This window comes from Xenopus tropicalis, chromosome 2 (genome assembly GCF_000004195.4).
Source record: "Xenopus tropicalis strain Nigerian chromosome 2, UCB_Xtro_10.0, whole genome shotgun sequence".
NCBI lineage: Eukaryota > Metazoa > Chordata > Amphibia > Anura > Pipidae > Xenopus > Xenopus tropicalis.
The window spans coordinates 165,916,679-165,936,706 of NC_030678.2; the positions used below are offsets into that span (position 1 = coordinate 165,916,679).

Here is a 20,028-nt window from a genome sequence, read left to right on the forward strand (position 1 = left end):
CCTGCAGTTCCCCCCTCTTGATATGTGCCCCAGTTCCCCCCAGCATCTGCACAGCTCCCCCAGCAGCCTCCAGCTCCAGCCCCACCCACCAGCGACTTCCTCCAGCCCCCCAGTGATTTCCTCCAGCTCCTTCCCCACCAGCGACTTCCTCCAGCCCCCCCCAGCAACTTCCTCCATCTCCCCCCAACAGCGGATTCCTCCAGCTCCCCCCCACCCAGCGACTCCCTCTGGCTTCCTCCAGCTCCTCCCCCCAGCGACTTCCTTCAGCCCCCCCCACCCAGCGACTACCTCCGGCTCCCCTGCAGCTTCCTCCAGCATCCTCCAGCTCCCCCACCAGCGACTTCCTCTGGCCGCGTCCTCTAGATCAGTGCTCGGCTCCCTGCTGCATCTGCACCAATCAAATTTCCCGCTGGCCACCACTGACAGGGCCCATAGTTCTTTAAAGGGGGCCTGAGCTAAAAAAAACTGTATCAGGGCCGGGCCCCCTTTAAAGCGAAGATATCATCCGGGCCGGGCACAACAGTCCCCCCTGTGACCCCCTGATGGCGGCCCTGACCAGGCCCTTCCAAACATTTTTTGCATGGGGGGGGCAGCACACCCTATAGAACCTGGCTGGTAAATGATGCTTGATACCAGTGCTATCAAATAGCAGTGACATAAAAAAAACAGAAAATCAGATTTTTTTTAGGGAAGGTGGCAACTCAATCTGCACCAGTGGGCACAAGCACTGGTTACCTCAGGCAGCCATAAGCCTCCCTGGCACCTAAAAGCCCAGCTACACTATGCGCCATTCGGTGCAAAACTGCGTACAGCAACAAAGCTTAAGGGGAGTACTGGTAAAAGTGCTGCTCGCCATTACTAACCGGGCAATTCATTGATTTTTGGTTTTTTTTGTTCCTATGGCACAGGTACCCACAAAGCTAAAGGCGATCACGTGACCAGCAGTGGGCGTGGCCTCCACTTACATCGATTCTCTTTTATCAAAGTGGGAGGGCAGGGGCGGGGCTATCCATTGAGAGACGGGGATCTCCTCTTGAAGCATCCGACGCTATGGGGGGGCGTGTCCCTTTCTGAGATCGTGTCTTCCTATTGGCGGGTCTCTCAGTAGTTGTGTAGGGGCGTGGGAGGTGTCTGTCTTCGGGCAGATTTAAGTGGGACAGAGGATGATGTGGCGGTGCTTCCGGCTTGGGCATTCGCACTGTGACCGTGGAGATGGCGGAGCTCGGTGTGTCAGGGGAGGGAGAGGAGATAGGTAGGAACCGTGTGTGGGGCACCCTCAGCGTAGAGGTCCGGGAGCTTGGCCTAGTGCTGAGCCCCAGTAGCTGGAGAGTAACTGCGCCTGTGCTAACTCTCTGCGCTATCATCTCCTCTGTGCTATCTCCTGGCTGGAAACTCCGCCCCCTGTCACTCTTCCTCCAATCTGTGTCTACCCTGTTAGTAACCCTTTGTTCGCTGCCCTCCTCCCTTACGTTGCTGCTCCTCTCCCATAGCTTTTTGTATTGCTTTACTCAAGGGCTGTCAGACCTGACACTTTCCAGCTGTTTCCAAAGGACTAGCTTACAGGGGCTTCTGGGAGTTGTATGACAGCTGCCTTTGTTATTATTGTTATACATTTGTTTGTTTAAATCTTCCTGTGACTTCCACTGTCCTAGAACCCTAGAACCCTAGGGTGGGGGGAGTCGCAACCAGCAGTGCAGGGAAAAGAACAGACAGATATTGAAATCATTGTAAAATGAATGACAGAATAGTTACCGGTATATTACAATAACATTTTCTTTCATTAAGCACAAAATAACCATTTTGGGTGGAGGTCCCTTTTAATTTAGTTCTAACATTCTAGAATCCCATCCCAAGAATGGAAATTGTACCAGTGTTAAAGGAACAGTAACATCAAAAAATTAAAGTGTTTTAAAGTAATTAAAATAAAATGTGCAAAAAACTGGTGTTTTTGCTACAGAAAAGCTAATATATAAATAAGCAGATATGTAGCCACGGGGGCAGCCATTCAAGCTGGAAAAAAGGAGAAAAGGCACAGGCACATAGCAGATAACAGATAAGCTTTGTAGAATATAATGGGGTTTTATCTGTTATCTGCTAAGTAACCTGTGCCTTTTCTCCTTTGAACAACTGCCCCCATGGCTACACAGCAGCTTACTTATATAAACTATAGTAGTCTTTCTCAGGCAAACACACCAGTTGTAGCAATGCAGGGCAACAGTACATTATATTGTTATTACTTTTATACACTTTCATTTTTTGGTGTTACTGTTCCTTTAAGGTGGCCATACACATTAAGATTCACTAGTTTGGTGAGGTCGCCAAGCGAGCAGATCTTCTCCCGATATCGGGGGAATTTAGTTGGATCGGGGACCGCATCGGCTCGTTGATGTGGTCCCTGAAGCGATTGCACCTATTCCGGCATTCTAATTAGATTGTTTGGCCCTGGGGCCAAACGATCTAATTAGAATGCCGGAAAAGGCGCAGGATCCAACTAAATTTTTTAACCTGCCGGATCAATATCTGCTCGATTTCAGGCCAGATATCAGTCGGGCAGGCCCGTCGGTAGTGCCCATACACGGGCTGATAAGCTGCTGAATCTGTCTAAGGGACCCGTATCAGCAGCTAGAATCGGCCCGTGTATGGCCACCTTTAGAAATGCTGGGTAAATATAGGTGGCCGTACCATTCAGCCAAATCTCTGGAACTGAAAATGAACCTAAATTTGCAAATTTGCAAATTATCACCCAGAACAATGGGAAAAACTTTTCTAGGCCCTTCGATTCACCTGAATCCTGTTGGAAAAAGGCTCAGATTCAGCCGAATCCCAAACTGAATCCTGAATTTGGTGCATCCCTAAAAATTATAGGGGGTCACTGACCCCGGCAGGTTAAACTATTGCTTTGTGAGGCTACAATTTTATTGTTATTGTTCATTTTTATTCCTATTTAGTCCCTCTACTATTTATATTCCAGCCTCTCATTTAAACCACTGTCTGGTTGCTAAGGTAAAGAAGACCCTAGCAACCAGATAGCTTCTGAAATTCTAAACTGGAGAGCTGCCGAACAAAAAGCTTAAAACCATAGAAATGAAACCCAGTTGTCTCTGAAAATCAGTGCCTATAGCAATGTCATACTAAAAGTTAATGTAAAGGTGAACAACCCCTTTAATTCAACAATCCAGTGGTTCAGCATCATCTCTATAAGGCAGAAAGGGTATTTAAAGGAACAGTAACACTAAAAAATGATCAAAATAATATATTATGTACTATTGCTACAGACGCCCTACTATACAATCACAGAACTTTTACCAGTGCACAGCACCAGTACGTTATATTTTAATTACGTTACATAGTTACATAGGGTTAAAAAAAAGACCAGAGTCCATCAAGTTCAACCCATCCAAGTAAACCCAGCACACACAACCCACACCTACCAATCTATACACTCACATGTTAAAACATGTTTATTTTTTTAGTGTTACTGTTCCTTTAAACGCAGGTTCAAGGTGGGTCAGTGACTCCGTGCAAGATGCAGTTACATGTGACCAGTAACGGCGCCCTACAGGTTAATTTTGTGTTTGCGGAGGATTGTAGTACTGTAACTCTACCCCCGGACCCAGGGAGTCACAATACAGCTATATAAATAACCTTACTTTTTCCATTATGCCCTTTTTTCCCCTCATCCCAAGGCGCTGCCATTTGTCACTATCACTATGTACATCAGGGGTTATCTCCCGGAACAGCTTTGTAGTGTTGACACAAAACCGTCACCATGAAGGTGCAATAGTACCTGAAATGTACACAGTTGCCACTCTGGCACTTGTATTGTCCGAGTTCCTCTTAATAATCTCGTTAAGAACCAAGAATCCTATTATTGTGTGAGTGAAGCTGTATGATTCCTACATCAGCGAGGGCCCCGGCTGAGATTGTAATACATATTCTTCAAGAGGGATCCAGAAGGGTAACCCAAAGAGCCCAAAGGGTGTAGCTGAAGCTCCTTGCATCTTCCTTCTGTAAGTTTCCCAGTGTTCCTTCCATTCTTCTCTTCTATAGTTCTGTCATCTTTGCTACTGTGTTGCATGTTTGAATCTCTGTACTTATTTCCAAGTATGTACAGGTATGGCACCTGTTATCCAGAATACTCAGGACCTGGGGTTTTGCGGATAAGGGGTCTTTCCTTAATTTATATCTCCACACCTCAAGTCTACTAAACATCATTTAAATGTTAAATAAACCCAATAGGGCTGTTCTGCCCCCAATAAGGGGTAATTATATCTTAGTTGGGATCAAGTACAGGTACTGTTTTATTATTACAGAGAAAAGGGAATCATTTAACCATTAAATAAACCCAATAGGGCTGTTCTGCCCCAATAAGGGGTAATTATATCTTAGTTGGGATCAAGTACAGGTACTGTTTTATTATTACAGACAAAAGGGAATCATTTAACCATTAAATAAACCCAATAGGGCTGTTCTGCCCCCAATAAGGGGTAATTATATCTTAGTTGGGATCAAGTACAGGTACTGTTTTATTATTACAGAGAAAAGGGAATCATTTAACCATTAAATAAACCCAATAGGACTGTTCTGCCACCAATAAGGGGTAATTATATCTTAGTTGGGATCAAGTACAGGTACTGTTTTTTTATTACAGAGAAAAGGGAATCATTTAACCATTAAATAAACCCAATAGGGCTGTTCTGCCCCCAATAAGGGGTAATTATATCTTAGTTGGGATTAAGTACAGGTACTGTTTTATTATTACAGACAAAAGGGAATCATTTAACCATTAAATAAACCCAATAGGGCTGTTCTGCCCCCAATAAGGGGTAATTATATCTTAGTTGGGATCAAGTACAGGTACTGTTTTATTATTACAGAGAAAAGGGAATCATTTAACCATTAAATAAACCCAATAGGACTGTTCTGCCACCAATAAGGGGTAATTATATCTTAGTTGGGATTAAGTACAGGTACTGTTTTTTTATTACAGAGAAAAGGGAATCATTTAACCATGAAATAAACCCAATAGGGCTGTTCTGCCCCCAATAAGGGGTAATTATATCTTAGTTGGGATCAAGTACAGGTACTGTTTTATTATTACAGAGAAAAGGGAATCATTTAACCATGAAATAAACCCAATAGGGCTGTTCTGCCCCCAATAAGGGGTAATTATATCTTAGTTGGGATCAAGTACAGGTACTGTTTTATTATTACAGAGAAAAGGGAATCATTTAACCATGAAATAAACCCAATAGGGCTGTTCTGCCCCAATAAGGGGTAATTATATCTTAGTTGGGATCAAGTACAGGTACTGTTTTATTATTACAGAGAAAAGGGAATCATTTAACCATGAAATAAACCCAATAGGGCTGTTCTGCCCCAATAAGGGGTAATTATATCTTAGTTGGGATCAAGTACAGGTACTGTTTTATTATTACAGAGAAAAAGGAAATCATTTTTAAAAATTAGAATTATTTGCTTATAATGGAGTCTATGGGACATGGCCTTTCTGTAATTCGGAACTTTCTGGATAATGGGTTTCCGGATAAGGGGTCCTATACCTGTATTTCTTATTGTATTCTTGGCAGCCTACACTGTAACAATATAAGAATGGGTCTAGTGGTGCATTAAACACTTTGCTGATTTATTTCCTAATAAAAAAATAGGAAGGTTATGATAGAGATGCCTTATTTACACTTTTTCTCTGTGCCTTGATACCATTTCACCTCAACTTTAAATTGCTCTCTGGTAACAAATGTTTTCATGAAACTGCAATATCTGGAATAAAAATACTGATTGATTTCTATTACTAAGGCAGCTCAGTGGCGTAGCGTGGGCTTTCGTCGCCTGGGGCCGACCGGAAATTTGCCGCCCCTCTATTTAGTTATTCTTAAAAAAAATAGACAAAATAAAAAAAGCAGCATTAAATTTTTTTTTTTTTGATCGAATTTGAAATGCGGTGCGCATGTCATAATTGTCAAAAGTGGATTCAGCTGTACGTCCGTGGCTGCCCATGGTGGCAGGGCCGCCATCAGAAATCACGGGGCCCCTCCCATCAGTACAGGACACACAGACATAAAAAGTATTAGGGTCACCCTACCACAGTGCCCCCTAACACTATGCTGGCCAGGCCCCCCTAACGCTATTCTGGCCACGGTCCCCCCATACAACTGCCCCATAGACAGTACCCCCATACACAGTGCCCCCAATTGCCCCATACACAGTGCCCCCCACACACATTGCCTCCAATTGCCCATAGAAAGTGCCCCAATTTCCCCATAGACAGTGCCTCCAATTACCCCATACACAGTGTCCCCATAGACAGCCCCCTCCACACAGTGCCCCCAATTGCCCTTAGACAGTGCCCCCAATAGGAAGTGCCCCCATACACAGTGCCCCAATTTCCCCATACACAGTTCCCCCATAGACAGTACCCCCCAAAGACCTTGCCCCCCCCCACAGAAAGTGCCCCCATACACAGTGCCCCAATTGCCCCATACACAGTTCCCCCAATAGAAAGTGCCCCCATACACAGTGCCCCCATAAACAGTGCCCCCAATTGCCCCATACAAAGTGCCCCCAATAGGAAGTTCCCCCATACACAGTGCCCCAATTGCCCCATACACAGTGTCCCCATAGACAATACCCCCCAAAGACCTTGCCCCCCAATAGAAAGTGCCCTCATACACAGAGCCCCAATTGCCCCATACACAGTGCCCCCAATAGGAAGTGCCCCCATACACAATACCCCACAAAGACCTGGCCCCCCCATGGAAAGTGCCCCAATTTCCCCATAGACAGTAGCCCCCACACAGTGCCCCCAATTTCCCCCATAGTACATACCCCCAAAGACCATCGGCGGCGGCTCCTTCTCTCTTACAGGCAACAGGCGCTTCTATAAGGTTGCGCCTCGTCGCTGACGTGTGACGTCATACGCACGGGCGCAACCTTATAAAAGCGCCTGTTGCCTGTAAGAGAGAAGGAGCCGCCGCCGCCCCTTCTGATACGCCGCCCGGGGCCATGGCCCCCTCGGCACCCCCCTCGCTACGCCACTGAGGCAGCTATTCCTTCAAGGACAAGTAATTTCAAAAAGTACATTTTTTTTTATTCATTATTCAGTCTTGTAAAGGGCATGACATTTAACCCTTATCTTCCTGTGTAGGAACTGGACCCATTGTGTTTTACAGAGCTTATATTTTATGTAACCCGTGCCTTTTTCCACTTTTATTTATATATTTTTACAAATGTTATGTTTTATATGAGAGAGGTATTCATTATACAGTTGTGTAGAGAGCCATGAATGACTTTTCACCTCTATCTTCCTGCGTTAGAACTAGGCCCATTGTGTTCTATAGCGCTCATCTGCTATGTAACCTGTGCCAAGTAATTTTTAAGAAGTGGACCCATTGTGTTTTACAGAGCTTATATTTTATGTAACCTGTGCCTTTTTCCACTTTTATTTATATATTTTTACAAATGTTATGTTTTATATGAGAGAGGTATTCATTATACAGTTGTGTAGAGAGCCATGAATGACTTTTCACCTCTATCTTCCTGCGTTAGAACTAGGCCCATTGTGTTCTATAGCGCTCATCTGCTATGTAACCTGTGCCAAGTAATTTTTAAGAAGTGGACCCATTGTGTTTTACAGAGCTTATATTTTATGTAACCTGTGCCTTTTTCCATTTTTTTTTTTTTTTTACCAATGTCATGTTCTATATGAGAGAGGTATTCTTTATACAGTTGTGCAGAGAGCCATGAATGACCTTTGACCTCTATCTTCCCGTGTAAGAACCAGGCCCATTGTGTTCTATAGCGCTCATCTGTTATGTAACCTGTCCCTTTTTTCCTTTTTTAGCTTGAATGGCCAACCCCATCGCTACAGAGCAGCTTGTTTATATAAACAGTAGTATTTCTGAGGCAGCGCAGCAGCATATTATATTTTACGTAAAAAAGTGGTGTAGAAGGTCTCACACGTCATTTGTATAATCTTTGACTCACAACCAGCAACCAGACTTTCTGGGTCTTCTTGAAAATGTTTCACTGCTCATCCGAGTGGCTTCTTCAGTTCAACTTAGCGGTAGGGAATTCCCTGGTATTTAAACCCTTAAAAGAGAAGGAATGTCATTTTGGCATTTTACTGCCAATAGATTCGCCACATTAGTGCCACTTAGAACGCTATATTTATTCTGCAGAAAGCTTTACATACCTGTGTAAAGACCCCTACAAGCTCCCTCTGTTTGTTTAAGATAGCAGCTGCCATTTTAGCTTGGTCTCCCATAGCTTCCTGCTGCAGCTCTATAGGCTGGTATCATAGATCACATTCTGATGTGAGGGGGAGTGAATTCTTCTGAATTCTTATGGGAGGGGGAGCAGGAGAAGGGAGGGAGAGAGGAGAGAGCTGGCCAGACTCTGCCCTGGGAATTAAAGGAAATGTAACACTAAAATGTTTTAATTAAAAAGCTGTTCTACCCTGCACCAATAACTGCCCTATCCTGCAAACCACTTAGTATTTTAAATGCTTTAATAGAAAATACCTGCTAAAACAGCAACCACTATGCGACGATCGATTGAGCAAGCCTAGTCTGACTCCTTCCTATACAGAAAGAAGGCTAGGCTCGATCAATCGATCGTCGCATAGTGGTTGCTGTTTTAGCAGGTATTTTCTATTAAAGCATTTAAAATACTAAGTGGTTTGCAGGATAGGGCAGTTATTGGTGCAGGGTAGAACAGCTTTTTTACTTAAAACATTTTAGTGTTACATTTCCTTTAATTCCCGGGGCAGAGTCTGGCCAGCTCTCTCCTCTCTCCCTTCCTTCTCCTGCTCCCCCTCCCATAAGAATTCAGCAGAATTCACTCCCCCTCACATCAGAATGTGATCTATGATACCAGCTAAGTGGTTTGCAGGGCAGGATAGGGCAGTTATTGGTGCAGGGTAGAATAGCTTTTTTACTTAAAAAAATTTAGTGTTACTTTTCCTTTAAGGATTTTTTTGATAGAGGAAGTCTGATACTGAAGAACATGTTTACACAAAAGAACAGAAGAAATCCTGTGTTTCTTTTGATAGAGGACTTTGTGCAGCTTTTCTGTGAGTGCTTATGGCTGTATTTACACAGACCTTTCTGATAAAGCTTACTTAGTTTTTACCTTTCCTTCTCCTTTAAGGATAGTACAGTCACAGACATCCAATCACAATGGTTCCATTGAAGTTATTCAGTTAGGTGTTGGCTGAAACTTTACAGGCGTGTTAAAGAATGATCCAGTCATGATGGCACCATGATTGTCATTGATGCAGGTGTTAATCTTTCAATGTACGTGACTGGAAATATGCACAATCTGTATATTTTGGACCGAGAAGACAGATGATTTGAAAGAGGAGTGAAAGAAGCCATTTATGCTAGTCTGGAAAAACCATCCCTGAACAGAGGAGGGGCCTTCGACACCACTTGTCAGCAACTTACAGTGCTGCTTTCACATCCTTATCCTGGCGGCTTCAGAACAGTTCACACTTCCAGTCATGTACATTGAAAGATTTACAGCTGCTTCAATGAGGCTATTAGGATATAAGAAGTCACCTTGGAGTTTGATGACCTATATAAAAGCACTTGGCCATAAGGTGGCCATACACGTAGCAATAACGATCTTTTGTGCGACCGCTTTTGTTCCCACCCTCTACTGACGTTCAGGGATGAATCGTCGGATATGGAGGTAGAAACAATAGAAATTCTACCTCCACCTGCCGATTCAGCCCTGAACGTAGATTTTGCTTGGGCGCCTTAACCTGGCCGATCGACGAGATGACCGATATCCGCAGCCTTCTGCGATATTGGTTACCTCTTCGATCCGCCATACACGCACTGAATATCGTACGAAACGAGTTTTCTTATGATAATATCGGTGTGTGTATGGCCGGCATTAGACGGGGCTTCTGGGCAAGAATAATTGGTGTTGCCTCCTAGGGTCATCCTTTGCATTGTGATAACTAGTTGCTAGGGGACATCTAATACTGATCAGGAGTTTAAAAAGAAAGTACTTTGCACTTCCTTGTTCAAGTGTTCTCCTTGTGATCCTTGTGTAGGTATGGAAGTGATGAAACCGCTGATTAAAAATGAAGACAGTTTTGATGGGAAGTATGCGGAGAAGAAATACTCGCAACGACATCTTCAACATGCTGAAAGCAGGACAGGTATGCCTGTGGAAAACATGAGAAATAGAGGACAAGAGTAGAGCCTTATCTACCTGCTTTAGTTGCACATCTATCGGTGCTTTCTCCTCTAGTAGTCAATGCCATTAAGCCTTATGGGGCATCAGAAGGGAATTGCTCAATGCTATGGACTATCCATTCTCTGGAGTGAATCAACATTATTTTAAATGTGTAATAATGGTATTTAAAAGAAGATATACAGTGGCTTGCAAAAGTATTCGGCCCCCTTGAACTTTTCCACATTTTGTCACATTACAGCCACAAACATGAATCAATTTTATTGGAATTCCACGTGAAAGACCAATACAAAGTGGTGTACACGTGAGAAGTGGAACAAAAATCATACATGATTCCAAACATTTTTTACAAATAAATAACTGCAAAGTGGGGTGTGCGTAATTATTCAGCCCCCTGAGTCAATACTTTGTAGAACCACCTCTTGCTGCAATTCCAGCTGCCAGGCTTTTAGGGTATGTCTCTACCAGCTTTGCCCATCTACAGACTGAAATCCTTGCCCATTCTGCTTTGCAAAACAGCTCCAGCTCAGTCAGATTAGATGGACAGCATTTGTGAACAGCAGTTTTCAGATCTTGCCACAGATTCTCCATTGGATTTAGATCTGGACTGTAACTGGGCCATTCTAACACATGGATATGTTTTGTTTTAAACCATTCCATTGTTGCCCTGGCTTTATGTTTAGGGTCGTTGTCCTGATGGAAGGTGAACCTCCGCCCCAGTCTCAAGTCTTTTGCAGACTCCAAGAGGTTTTCTTCCAAGATTGCCCTGTATTTGGCTCCATCCATCTTCCCATCAACTCTGACCAGCTTCCCTGTCACTGCTGAAGAGAAGCCCCCTCAGAGCATGATGCTGCCACCACCATATGTGACAGTGGGGATGGTGGGTTCAGAGTGATGTGCAGTGTTAGTTTTCCGCCACACATAGCGTTTTGCATTTTGGCCAAAAAGTTCCATTTTGGTCTCATCTGACCAGAGCACCTTCTTCCACATGTTTGCTGTGTCCCCCACATGGCTTGTGGCAAACTGCAAACGGGACTTCTTATGGTTTTCTGTTAACAATGGCTTTCTTCTTGCCACTCTTCCATAAAGACCAACTTTGTGCAGTGCACGACTAATAGTTGTCCTATGGACAGATTCCCCCACCTGAGCTGTAGATCTCTGCAGCTCCCCCAGAGTCACCATGGGCCTCTTGGCTGCATTTCTGATCAGCGCTCTCCTTGTTTGGCCTGTGAGTTTAGGGGGACGGCCTTGTCTTGGTAGGTTTACAGTTGTGCCATACTCCTTACATTTCTGAATGATCGGTGGAACAGTGCTCCGTGGGATGTTCAAGGCTTTGGAAATCTTTTTGTAGCCTAAGCCTGCTTTAAATTTCTCAATAACTTTATCCCTGACCTGTCTGGTGTGTTCTTTGGACTTCATGGTGTTGTTGCTCCCAATATTCTCTTAGACAACCTCTGAGGCCGTCACAGAGCAGCTGTATTTGTACTGACATTAGATTACACACAGGAGCACTCTATTTAGTCATTAGCACTCATCAGGCAATGTCTATGGGCAACTGACTGCACTCAGACCAAAGGGGGCTGAATAATTACGCACACCCCACTTTGCAGTTATTTATTTGTAAAAAATGTTTGGAATCATGTATGATTTTCCTTCCACTTCTCACGTGTACACCACTTTGTATTGGTCTTTCACGTGGAATTCCAATAAAATTGATTCATGTTTGTGGCTGTAATGTGACAAAATGTGGAAAAGTTCAAGGGGGCCGAATACTTTTGCAAGCCACTGTATCAGCTCCCAGTAGTGATAATGAAACAAGATGATGCTTTTGAACATGTTTGATGCCACTTATGATCTGCAGTACATAAATGTCCAGACTCATGATGGCAGATTTATATAAGGCATTCTCATTTTTTCTTGGGGAAAGATACAGTATTTTGACAGGTAATCTATGTACCTCAGAGACCAAATGATCCTCCCTGTGATTCTTGTGCAGATAAGGAAGTGATGAAACCTCTGATTGAAAATGAAGATGATTCTGATGGATTCGGCGATGAGCACCAGTATTTGCAAAGACGTCAACATTCGGACAGCAAGGATGGCCTCACGTATGTATTGCCTGCTTACAGCCGTGTAACCTGTATTTATTTCTTCATTAGTTTTACTCTTTCCATGTGTTTTAGGCAGTTTAGCTATAGGAAAAAGTTTGTGGCAGGCCCAGCTGACATGACTGATTTTCAGGTTTTCAGGTTCATTTGCTAGTAACAGACTTGGTTAGGCCTCCTCTTGGAACATAAGAAGGGCACAAGTATAGTACATTTGTGTTGGCCTTGGACTTCTACAGAAGCCTAAAACCTATTGGAGAAGGAAATTTAACATCACTGGGGGGGTAGGGTGCCGGCATATATCAATAAAGCAATGTATGTATATATCACCTATATATTCTTCATTCAAAGCAAAAAGGTACAGAAACTATGATCTTTTACATTGGTGTATTTTCTTTTTCAGATTTTTTCAAACACTTATCCATCTTTTGAAGGGCAATATTGGAACGGGACTACTGGGGCTGCCTCTGGCAATAAAAAATGCAGGTCTTTTGGTAAGTTCTATTACATTAAATTGTATGTTTACATATAGACAAAACCATTTCATAATTGACCGTTTATCATGTATACCTACAGGGAGAGAGCAGGCAGGCAGGCGTACCTAGAGGGCCTCGAAGCCTGGAGCTCATGTTTAAGCAGGCCCCCTACTTACTGCTCCCAACATTTTATGTTCCATTGACCACTAGTTAATACCAATTTAACCACTTATTTAACTGCACCTTTGTGTGGGAGTAGCCCCTTCATACTATCTTACCTTTTATCTCTATAGCTGTAGGTTGAGTGCTTTTATGCTTGTTCTTGAACTCTGGGGTGATTTTTAATGTTTTTTTTTTTTTTTTTTATAATACACAAGTTTTGGTGAGTCATGTGACCCGAATTACATCACTAAGCACCAATTATAACTGGTGATAAGCACCATTTATAAGGATGTTATTTGCAGGATATTCATGGCTCTCGTGTATTATATGTATTAAAATGTGTTCATATACATATATATTTTTTAATATTTAGTATTTTTGTTTTTGCAAATTGCAGCGAACAGTTAAACAACATATTAAAACCCTGTGAGCTGATTTACACCGTTTCAAGATTGTACATATTCTAACAAAACAGTTTTTCTTCTATGCTCCTCCAGTAACAGATAGTAAGTGTAAACCAAACAAAAACAAATAAAACAGATTGTGATGAAACCTAATGAACTCGTTGTAATTTTGTTTTTGCAGGGGCTGAGGGTGGGATGGAAAGGGTTGATTTAGGTGAAAATGGGAAGGAAAGGTCCCCTTTGTAATAAATTTTGTAAGATAATTTATTCACAGGGACCAGAATTTGTCAAACAACTAAGGGCTCTGGCACATGGGGAGATTAGTGGCCCGCAACAAATCTCCCTGTTCATGGGCGACTAATCTCCCCGAAATGCCATCCCATGGGGAGATTAGTGGCCCGCGACAAATCTCCCTGTTCACGGGCGACTAATCTCCCCGAAATGCCATCCCACCGGTGAAAATGTAAATCGCTGGTGGGATGGCATATGCGGCAGCGCGATTTTCGTCAGTGAGATGGCATTTCGGGGAGATTAGTCGCCCGTGAACAGGGAGATTTGTCGCGGGTGACTAATCTCCCCGTGTGCCAGAGCCCCAATAAGGGAATCCCTTTTTTAGTGAGCAGTATCTAAGCTTGTTCAGAGTAAAGATAAGTGGGACCATTTGGTATAATATGGGCCAAGTTTTGACTAATCATATTGTGCTGCAGATTGTCTACATTTACTGCAGATGTTCTGTGCTCAGGAGTTTATTAGCCTGTGGGATGCTAAGCATATTCTAAATAATATAGTTTTTCACACTAAACAGAAAGGCGATGTATCATTCCATATTTCAGGATAGATTATATATCTTTCCCACTTGGAAGTATGGAGTACGGCTTGTTCACTAAGAAAAAAAATTGAGAAAAGTGGTTTTCTGTTCTTATGGTGTGGGTCATCTCCATGGAAGAGAAAATGTATCAGTCCGGCCTTCACTGTCCAAGCACTCATAAAAGATTGGTAATTCATGTTTTGATCTCGGTCTCAAGTATTTGAAATAGAGGCATTATGACTTTTTTTTTTTTTACACCAGTGGGGAAAAAAAACCTGCTCTCAGAACTTGCAAGCGCAAACACCACTTGAGACATTATCCTTAGATTTAAATCTAAGAATTTCCTCAGGTCTTCGGTTTTGTGACCATTGTAATTTGGGTATGCCTGTGGTTTGTGTATCTGGCTGGAATGAGTCATGGACTTTTTATAAGAAAGGAAGTCTATCTGCATGCATTGCTATGATTTCAATGACAATCCTTTGAGTTCTTCCTATATCCTATGATGGAGGCCATGGTTTCCATTGCACTTGCAAAAAGCAATGGGGAGGGGAGGTGGCCAGAGCAGTACAGTTCAGGTGGCCCTAAAGGCAGTTACGGTGAAACTTGGGAAGAATCTATGTTTGCTCTTTTACACACACCAAGTCCAGCTTGAAGGTTGTTTAGTTTGAGATGTGTGGTGAAAACGTATTTGCTTTCCTAGATATTCCTGGAAACGTGGCCGAATGACTGATAAACAACTGTTTTCCTTTATTTTTAACCTTGTTATAAGCTAAACGGGACCTTGACTAAAGCTTGATTCTCCAGGTGGGGCTTGCGCTAAAATGACTTTTTACACGCTTGCAAAATATAATTAAATGGCTTTATAAATATACACAATTCTACACTACTTTACAAATATGTCCATTAGTGCCAGTGTCACAGTGTGTAAGGCATCAATGTAAAATGGTCTTGTTATGAGTGAGAATACATGTATAGTGCTAACAGGGCAAAAAGTATGTGGGCACCCCTTATTAGCGTCCTGCGATGAACCAGTTTTTGGAACGTGGTCCCACAAGCCACATTTTCACTCACTTTGACCCGCTACCCGACCCGCAACTGCCTTATCTGCAACGTGATAAGCGACCTGTGCACATTCAATAGGATGTGCTGTTGCTGCATTAGAAGACATTAGAAGTTGGCAGTGGTAGAAAAAATGTTTAAAAGAGTGAAATATAGATAATATAGGAAATATAAGATGGATAAGACCTGCAACCCGTCTTGCATCTGTAAATCTACCCGTGGAATTCATTTTTAAGCCTCAGCCATCATTGTTGACACAGTTGCCACTATATTGTACAATATTCTTGTGTTTTCTGCAGCAGCAGCAACAGTTTGAAGAAGGCCTTTTCCTGTTTTAGCACTATAATGCCATTTTGTACATAGCAAAGAGTGATTGACCTGCTCAGAGAGCTGACCTCAGCCCAAATGATCATCTGTGGGATGTACTGGAACGTTGATTTGAGCCAGGCCTAATCCCCAGCACCAGTGCCCTTTCTTTTTATCAATGGTTTTAGAATGAGATATTGGGCAGGCAGATATCCACATACTTTTAGTCATATTGTGTATTGGTGACTGGCGTTTAATAAATAACTGAGCACTTAACTGTATAATACACATTCATATCCAGGCTCCTACAACCCTGTGTATTGGGATTATCTTGTCTACATTTGTCTACCCTTCTTCAGTCCATCCAGTGATGAGCTTGATATGTGCTCTAACAATGGAATCAATTCACTGGAACAACAACCTTCTAGCTACCACAATTCTTATATTCAATTCTTCTTGTTCACACACCTTCACACAATACATCCCTACAACAAAAACCTAATGCGTTAAATGTTGTAGCTCTTGTATGGTTATGGATTTCCTTGCTGACATTTATTTAAGGTATATTATCATATGTATGTCTCAGGTTTATAAATCTAAGACTAATCTACATCTTGTTTCTGTTTTACAGCTAGGACCAATAAGCCTTTTGTTTTTTGGAATCATATCCATTCACTGTATGAACATATTGGTACGATGCAGCCACTTTTTATGTCAAAGGTACGCTGTTGGATATTTAAAAATTTATATATATATTATATATATTATATCTTTTATTTTATTTTTCCATTTGTGCAAGTGCTTGACTCAGACACATTCGCTGTAGAGGAAATATCACCAATAGGTCTGTAGTAGGGGTCTCAAGCTCTTAAAATCAAGGGATTAAAGCTGAAGCTAATACATTGGTTAAGCTAGGTTTAAAGCATACAAGCATTTGAACCAGGCAGTGAATACAAATTGCACACCCCTTATTTTAATTGGGTAAAAGATTTTCCTGAGTGTAATTTGTACTACTTGAACTTTGGTTAATAATATAAATGTTGGTTAATAATATACCTGTGTGGCTAGGTTAAATTTGATGTAATTTATTAGCCCATGGAACAAACACCAAACAGGCAATATTTCCAACCTCTCTGGACCCTTTATCAAGCCTTGAGAGGCCAGATAGACCAAAAATGGTTTAGCATATGATTAAGGGCTAATATATTGATCACCTCATTTCACCTGGTCAATACAGTCTGCATTTGGATTCTCTTTATACCTTGAACTGCTAAAAAAACAACCAATGTTTTCTGTGCAAGCACAAAATGGAGTAGCAGACTGTGTAACTACCACACTGCGTTGCATAATCCTGTGATAGCCAATTTTTTGCACATCCCTCATCTTCGGCAGTAGCTACCTACCTCCTTCCCTGTAGTAGAGGGCCTGGATAAAAGGTAGACCTTATGAAGTGTAAGGAACAGTTTCAGAAAGTAAAGGTTGTTCCTTCAGACTGATTCAGCAGTTTATCTGCTTATGTATGGGCCTGGTAGCGATTGGGCAGGTTTGATTTTCCCGTTGGATTAGGACTGCATCAGCTTATTGATGCTACCCTCACTCTGTCAGGTCCTATTCCCGTCATCATAATTTACTTGTTTGGCCCTTGGATTACTCCGATATTGCCCACCTTAGGGGGTGACTAATGAGGGCTGTGGTTGGTTATCTCATAGCCCAGTGTGGACTGGCAGACTACAGAAAGTACACATGGTCTTTATGTCTCCAAGGTAGGAATTCAAAAATAAGCCCTTGGTTTGAGGGCACTTGGAGCAACATCAAAGGGGTTGGTGGGCAACATGTTCGTAAGCCACTGGTTGGGGATCACTGTACTATAATAATAAGCATGTTTAGATGTTAAGCAATAATGTATTCTGCTTCTGCATTGCTGATTTTAGATACAAAAAGGCAAACCTGGGATACAGTGAAACTGTCGGCCTTGCCCTTGAAGTTGGACCAAGTGGTTTCCTTCAACGACGCGCTTCATTTGGAAGGTATGTTCACTGGCGCTGTCCTTGTGCAGATAATGTCCACACACTTATAGCTAGATATATTGAAATAATGTCCTGTTTGAATTCAACTTTAATAATTAGATAACAAACTCTCATGTGCCATGCAAATGGTGTGTGTATTTGATTGACATTCATTTTAATTCCATGATACGTACAGAAGTCACCGTATACTTTAGGGAATTTTTCATGAGGCACATTTTTATTTGGCACATAGGCTTTAAAGCTGCTATGGACGAAATAGACAGTAGATCAATGACTGGAGCATTTATGACCTATTGCAGTAGGCTCTTATGTTTCCCCATACTCACTTGGTTCACTGACCTTGTGAAGATAGCAAAAAAGTTATACCAGCATTTGTATCTCTTCATAGCTATAGACCTATGCCAGTATAACTTTACTAGCACAATCCTGCAGCCTTCATAAGTTTGTAAATAGCGAATGCCGAAAAATACCGTAAATCTGTGCTAAAACAAGCAGTTGTTTTAGGGCGAAGACACATGGGGTGATTAGTTGCCGCAACTTTTAATTAAGACAGTCGCGGCGACTAATTATGGCGTCTTTTCGACCATAGGGTATTATGGCATTGCTGCCGCTAATCGCTTTTTTGCCGTGCAAATTAGTCGCTGCTACTTTTCAAAAAGTTGCGGTGACTAATTGCCCCGTGTGTCTTCGCCCTTACAAAGCAAAATTCTGCAAGAACAGCTCCTTAGGTTTGCACATACAGTAACCTATACAGAGAGATAGCAAAAGTGTAACATAAGTAGAAGAATAAAGCAGCAGAGTGAAATAGCCCAATAGTGCAGTGATTTAAACATAGCAACTATATATATAGTTGCTAAGCTAACTTATATACGTGTGTGTATATAATATATATATATACATGCACATATTAAACATGTATGAAGTAAAGTAACAAATATGCAACTGAGGTTTAATTTTCATTCAAATAAAATAAATGTAATCAAGATCTAACCATTTATGTGGAACAGATATTGAAGCATATTCAACACGTGGTTTAAGACTGTCAAGATTTAAACCATTGGTTGCAGTTTGTTTAAGCTGTTATGAATTTGCTCAACAAAGCTAAATATATTCATGCCTGCTGTATTGTTGCAACTGATAACTATAATTACCGCATTGTATGTTTTTCAATAGTTCCTAGTGCCTTTGTGGCGCTGGTGTATTATTTCAGCTGGAAGTCCTACTGTACTTTAATCGCTGTAGGCTATTTATGTGTATGTATATCTGCTGGTATAGTAGTCTAAAGCACTTTGTTGAATGGTACATTATCGTGGCCGCGTATCACAGCTCTCTCTATAAATGCAGAAACTGCTGGAGCGGCACAGCTCTGCCTGTATAAAGATTTCTACCAGCTCGGCTAGCAGAGATGATTTCCTTGTTAAATCATTCTCAGTAAGTGCCAGACACAAGGGACTGTAAATGTTATGGTTTGTATTCTTTTCCTTTGGTACAATAGAAATTTACTTCGTACTTCCACACAGAACTATTTTGTTGCTCTCCATTGTTACTGTTAGGAGCGAGTTGTCACCCCATCTGATTGCTCACCTGTAGCCGACTATGCTATATAGTTTTAATTTAACGCTTCCTTGTAGTTCTGCTACTTTTATATTTAATCTCTGTAGGTATATTGTATAGACCAGTGTTCCCCCTGGAAAAAGGGGCCAAGTGTTTTGTCTTGAGGGGCCCACCCTGAAGGCCTGTTAGGGTTACAAAAATGTCTGTTCGTTCCCCTGGAAATCTTGGGAACCCAGCTTTAAGGTCAATCAGGATGAGATTTTGGTTAAAAGCTAAGTGGGTGACTCAAAATGGACCTCAAAAGGGGTTTGAACCACTAAAAGTGCAAAGCTCACTGGTGTAGATTGCAACCTTTGTTGCACATTGGCTAAAGGTGGCTATACACGGGCCGATTCTAGCTGCCAATATCGGTCCCTTAGACCGATTCAGCAGCTTAACGGCCCATGTATGGGCGCTAACGATGGGCCTGCCCTAAAATCGGCCAGATCTCGATTGGGCAGGTTTGATTCTTAGTCAGATCGGGGCCACATGGCCTTGTTGATGCAGTCCCTGAACCGACAGACGCCTATACCCGTCGTATAGGGCCAAACAACCGAATTAGCCCGATATTCCTCACCCGTAAGTGGGGATATCGGGAGAACATCCGCTCGCTTTGCGACCTCGTCAAGCGAGCGAATCTTAGCGTGTATGGCCACCTTAACTCTTGGACAGACGCCTATACCCGTCGTATTGGGCCAAACAACCGAATTAGCCTGATATCCCTCACCCGTAGGTGGGGATATTGGCGTGTATGGCCACCTTAACTCTTGGAACATTTGTGCAATTTTGCTACAGTTTAGACCAGCGGTTCTCAACCTGTGGGTCGGGACCCCTTTCACAGGGGTCACCTAAGACCATCGGAAAACA

The 20,028-nt window shown here is 42.3% G+C and overlaps 1 protein-coding gene across 4 annotated transcripts in view; it reads left to right on the forward strand.

The window, feature by feature from the left end:
- The first annotated feature begins 1,103 nt into the window (after nucleotides 1-1,103).
- The window catches only part of slc36a4 (solute carrier family 36 (proton/amino acid symporter), member 4), a 104,415-nt gene continuing 85,490 nt past the window's right edge, over nucleotides 1,104-20,028 (forward strand). For 2 of the 4 annotated variants that reach the window (XM_031897338.1, XM_031897337.1), the window contains exons 1-6: nucleotides 1,104-1,252; nucleotides 10,079-10,186; nucleotides 12,218-12,329; nucleotides 12,730-12,820; nucleotides 16,173-16,261; nucleotides 17,473-17,568. In XM_031897338.1, the coding sequence (XP_031753198.1) occupies nucleotides 1,213-1,252; nucleotides 10,079-10,186; nucleotides 12,218-12,329; nucleotides 12,730-12,820; nucleotides 16,173-16,261; nucleotides 17,473-17,568 (536 nt within the window). In that variant the 5' untranslated portion in view covers nucleotides 1,104-1,212. Of the gene's footprint in view, nucleotides 1,253-3,454; nucleotides 4,011-10,078; nucleotides 10,187-12,217; nucleotides 12,330-12,729; nucleotides 12,821-16,172; nucleotides 16,262-17,472; nucleotides 17,569-20,028 lie in introns of those variants that run through there. The other 2 variants (XM_002940146.5, XM_031897336.1) reach the window with 2 other exon arrangements.